We start from the raw sequence: 5,064 nt of genomic DNA, 5'->3' as shown, positions 1-5,064 counted from the left end.
TCTATATAACTAATTCAACTAGGTAATTGTTCTATGGGATATTTTAAACCCTAGAACACCCCAGATACCTATGTGCGTTCTCTGTTCTTTGTGTTCTTCGTTCTACCGTTCACCCTGTCATTATTAACCAGCTGTGGATATCAAACGACCTATATAACTTCATTTCGGTGGTTCATTCTGTTGTTTTCCTTTATTCTAGGGCTATTTTTTCCCCCTGGAAGATCCCAGATGGCTACACGTGTTCTCCGTTCTTCGTTCCATCACCCATCTTTCCACCGTCTGCCAGCTGGGTATTATAAAAGCAAATTCAACCACTTAAATAATTTGTTAAGAGAGTTTACGTTTCTTCTAGGGGATATTTTGACCCTAGAAGCTTACACGTGTTCTCCGTTCTTCATGTTCTTCGTTCCATCATCCAACTTTCCACCGTCTGCCAGCTGGGTATTATAAAAGCAAATTCAACTACTTAAATAATTTGCTAAGAGAGTTTTTCATTCTTCTATGAGATCTTTTGACCCTAGAAGCTTACATGTGTTCTCTGTTCTTCGCGTTCTTCGTTCCATCATCCACCTTCTTGCTCTTTGCTGGCTGTGTACTTTAAAAAACCAATTCAACCACTTAAATAATTTGCTAAGAGTTTACGTTTCTTCTATGAGATATTTTGACCCTAGAAGCTTACATCTGTTCTCCGTTCTTCGCGTTCTTCGTTCTCTCGTCCACCTTTCCACCGTCTGCCAGCTGGGTATTATAAAAGCGAATTCAACCACTTAAATAATTTGCTAAGAGAGTATTTCATTCTTCTAGGAGATCTTTTGACCCTAGAAGCTTACACGTGTTCTCCGTTCTTCGCGTTCTTCATTCCCTCGTCCACCTTCTCGCTGTCTGCCGGCTGGGGATTGTAAAAAGACCAATTCAACCACTTAAATAATTTGCTGAGAGTTTACGTTTCTTCTAGGGGATAGTTTGGCCTTAGAAGCTTACATCTGTTCTCCGTTCTTCGCGTTCTTCGTTCCCTCGTCCCCGTTCTCGCTCTCTGCCGGCTGGGGATTGTAAACGACCAATTTCACTTGGTTTTTGCAGCTCTTGGCGTGTGTCTGCGCCTCGTCCACCCCGTCCAGCCCCAGGCCGCAACATGGGCACTCCTCCACACGGGACTTGAGGGAGTTTTTGAATTTCTGTGTGGAATAAACGAGATATATGGCGATGCGTACATATATATACGTACACAGAGACAGTACGCACATATACACGGACATACACACATATACACACACGTACACATATATATACACACACACACTTTGCTGCACTTTTGAATTTCTATGGGGAATAAACGACATATATGGCGATGCGTACATATATATACGTACACAGAGACAGTACGCACATATACACGGACATACACACATATACACACACACATACACATATACACACACAGATTTCAGTACACTTCTGAATCTCTGCTGGGAATAAACGAGATATATTGACACACTGAGGTTACACACACATTTATACATACATGCTTGCTTTCTGTACACACACGCACACACATATATACATACACACAACATTGGCACTCCTCCACACGGGACTTATGTGCGTTTTTGAATTTCAGTGGGGGATAAACGATATACAGCAGTGTACACTGGATAAATTGGTGTACATTGTGATGCGTACATATATACATACACAGAGGCACACACACACACACACACACACACACACACACTCACGGGAATCATACAGGTGCTTCGCATGGTGGGAAGTCTGCACACATAATACAGATACATACATGCATACATACATACATACAGTACAAATACATACACAGAGTACACACATACATACATACATACATACATGCCTTCTGTACATACATACATACATACATGCCTTCTGTACATACATACATACATACATGCCTTCTGTACATACATACATACATACTTACATGCTTGCTTACTATACATACATACACACATACATACATAAACACATGACTGTTTTTCTGTGCATACATACATACATATACAGTATACTATATGTACATCCTTCCCCCCCCCTCTCTTTCTATTTATCTCTATTGCCAGATGCCTTAATCCCGTTCGGGGTGGCCACAAACAAATCACCTCCACGTCGCTCTGTCCGCCGCCATTTCACTGCCCCGCTCCCAACTCACACCCCCCTCTCTCATATACCTCTCACTATTTATATATTAATCCAGCGATCTTCCTAACTATTCACTCACCCATCTATCTATCTATCCATCTATCTATCTATCCATGCATCCATCCAACCAACCAACCACTCTCTCTCTCTCTCTCTCTCTCTCGATCCATCCCTACATCCAACCAACCACTCACTCACTCTACCTGTCTATCTATCCATCTATCTATCCACTCACTTCCCACAGGGTCGATCCGCCGGCAGAATAGACAGCGATGAAGGCACAGATAGGGATAGGCAGGATGGATAGGCAGGCGATAATCCAGCCCAGTCCAATGGCCCAGTCAGGGTAGTGGTATTCGCCCTTGTTGTACGTGGGTCGCTTGAAGTCCACCATTGAGAAGAGCCATATGGCCTGCAAAGAAAATGGGGTGTGGTGATGTGGTGATGATGATGATGATGATGATGATGTGATGATGATGATAATAGTAATAATAGTAATAATAATAATAATAATAGTAATAATAATGATAATAATAATAGTAATAGTAATAATAATAATAATAATAATAATAGTAATAGTAATAATAATGATAATAATAACAGTAATAATAGTAATAGTAATAATAATGATAATAATAATAATAAGAGTAATAATAGTAATAATAATAATAATAATAATAATAATAATAACAGTAATAATAATAATAATAATAATAATATTAGTAATAGTAATAATAATGATAATAATAATAGTAATAATAATAATAATAATAATAATAATAATAATATTGATAAACAATAATTATAATGGCGGCTCTCCATGCTGCTCAATCTCTGGCAGCCTCCCTATTCAGTGCCTTATCCCTGAGGTCACACTCTATGACCTCATCCCTTCTCCATGCTGCTCGATCTCTGGCAGCCTCCCTATTCGGTGCCTTATCCCTGAGGTCACACTCTATGACCTCATCCCCTCTCCATGCTGCTCGATCTCTGGCAGCCTCCCTATTCAGTGCCTTATCCCTGACCTCATCCCCCCCTCCATGCCGCTCGATCTCTGGCAGCCTCCGTATTCATTTTCTGTACTTATTCATATCTAATTTACATCAAAAACCCTCTTATATCCCACTATCTATCTATCTATCCATCTATTGCCAGACAGAAGCTTGCTGATAGTCTAATATATTTTCAAACTCAAATTTCACCCTCCATATATTAAAGAAGAGCCCCCCAGACCCCTAATATATTGAAAAAAAACTCAAAAACTCACCAAAATCAAAATCGAAGAGAGGAGGTACCAAAAGAATTAGAATTTGAGGGATGGAAGCACTCCGTCTATCTAAAATATCTCCAAAAGTCAAAATTCACTTTCTATATATTAAACGGGACTCAAAATCACCCTCCATATATAAGAAAAAACTCAAAAAAACTCACCAAAATCAGAAGTGGAGAGAAAATGCCCAAAGAACCAGAATAACTCGCAAAACAGATGTCATTAAGAAGATAGACTTTTTCAAACTTTTACAAGAGGAGTGTCAAAAAACCTCTTAATATACATTTTAAAACTCAAATCTGACCCTCCATATATTAAAAGAAAACCAAAACCACCTTCTATAAATTAATTAGGACTCAAAATCACCCTCCATATATAAGAAAAAACTCAAAAAAACTCACCAAAACCAAAAGCGGTGACAGACATACCAACAGAATCGGAAATAAAGGGATGGGAGTTTGACAATCATGTAATATATTTTCAAACTCAATTTTACCTTCTATATATTAAACGGGACTCAAAATCACCCTCCATATATAAGAAAAAACTCAAAAAACTCATCAAAATCAGCAGGGGAGACGCGACGTACCAACAGAATTCAAATCTGAGGAATGGAAGCTCTCCGATCATCTAAAATGCTTTCAAAACTCAAATTTCACCTTCTATATACTAAAAGGGGGACTCAAAAATCACTGAATATATTGAAAAAAACTCAAAAACTCACCAAAATCAGCAGGGGAGACGTGACGTACCAACAGAAGCGGAAATACGGCGATGGGAGTTTGCCGATCATTTCAAAACCCAAAATTTCGCCTCGTATAGATTTTTCAGGACTCAAAATCACCCTTCATATATAAGAAAAAACTCAAAAAACTCACCAAAATCAGCAGGGGAGACGCGACGTACCAACAGAATCGGAAATAGAGCGATGGAAGCTGTCTGATCATGCATATATATTTTCAAACTCAATTTTCACCCTCCATATATTTAAAAACAAGCCCCAGAGACTCCTAATATATTGAAAAAAACTCAAAAACTCACCAAAATCAGCAGGGGAGACGCGACGTACCAACAGAAGCGGAAATAGTGCGATGGGAGTTCGTCGATCTTTTCAAATTCAAATTTCGACCGCCATATATTAAAATAGACCCACAATCACCCTCCATATATAAGAAAAAACTCAAAAAACTCACCAAAATCAGCAGGGGAGACGTGACGTACCAGCAGAAGCGGAAATAGAGCGATGGCAGTTTGCCTGTCATCTCACGAACATTTCTTGCCAAGCGGTTTGCGCCGTACACCCAGACAACAGACACGACCTCAAAGAAGGCCAGGTACATTAGCGACACCTGCGCCGCGTAGTAGTCGATAAGTTGGAAGAAGTAGATGCCCCCCTGGGAGAGAAAATAAAGAGAGGGAGAGTTAGAGAGAGAGAAAGAGAGAGAGGGAGAGTTAGAGAGAGAGAAATAGAGAGAGGGAGAGTTGGAGTGAGTTAGAGAAAGGAATGGGTAAATATGAGAGAGTTAGAGAGAAAGGAAATAGACAGAGGGAGAGTTGGATCGAGTTAGAGGGAGGAGAGTTGGATCGAGTTAGAGGGAGGAGAGTTGGATCGAGTTAGAGGG

General features: G+C 39.7%; 1 protein-coding gene across 1 annotated transcript in view; it reads right to left on the bottom strand.

The window, feature by feature from the left end:
- Nucleotides 1-525: 525 nt before the first annotated feature.
- The window catches only part of LOC145409807 (uncharacterized), a 57,422-nt gene continuing 52,883 nt past the window's right edge, over nucleotides 526-5,064 (bottom strand). Inside the window, exons 11-14 of the mRNA XM_080280116.1 lie at nucleotides 4,636-4,836; nucleotides 2,408-2,584; nucleotides 982-1,175; nucleotides 526-595 (exon numbers count right to left, since the gene is read on the bottom strand). Of these exons, the coding sequence (XP_080136242.1) occupies nucleotides 526-595; nucleotides 982-1,175; nucleotides 2,408-2,584; nucleotides 4,636-4,836 (642 nt within the window). The remainder of the gene's footprint in view (nucleotides 596-981; nucleotides 1,176-2,407; nucleotides 2,585-4,635; nucleotides 4,837-5,064) is intronic.

The sequence above is a fragment of the Coenobita brevimanus genome, chromosome 9, assembly GCF_032717465.1.
Source record: "Coenobita brevimanus isolate Jiangsu-jjx chromosome 9, ASM3271746v2, whole genome shotgun sequence".
NCBI classification, from domain to species: domain Eukaryota; kingdom Metazoa; phylum Arthropoda; class Malacostraca; order Decapoda; family Coenobitidae; genus Coenobita; species Coenobita brevimanus.
The sequence above is the reverse complement of the archived record's forward strand: the minus strand, read 5'-3'. Positions and strand labels throughout refer to the sequence as shown.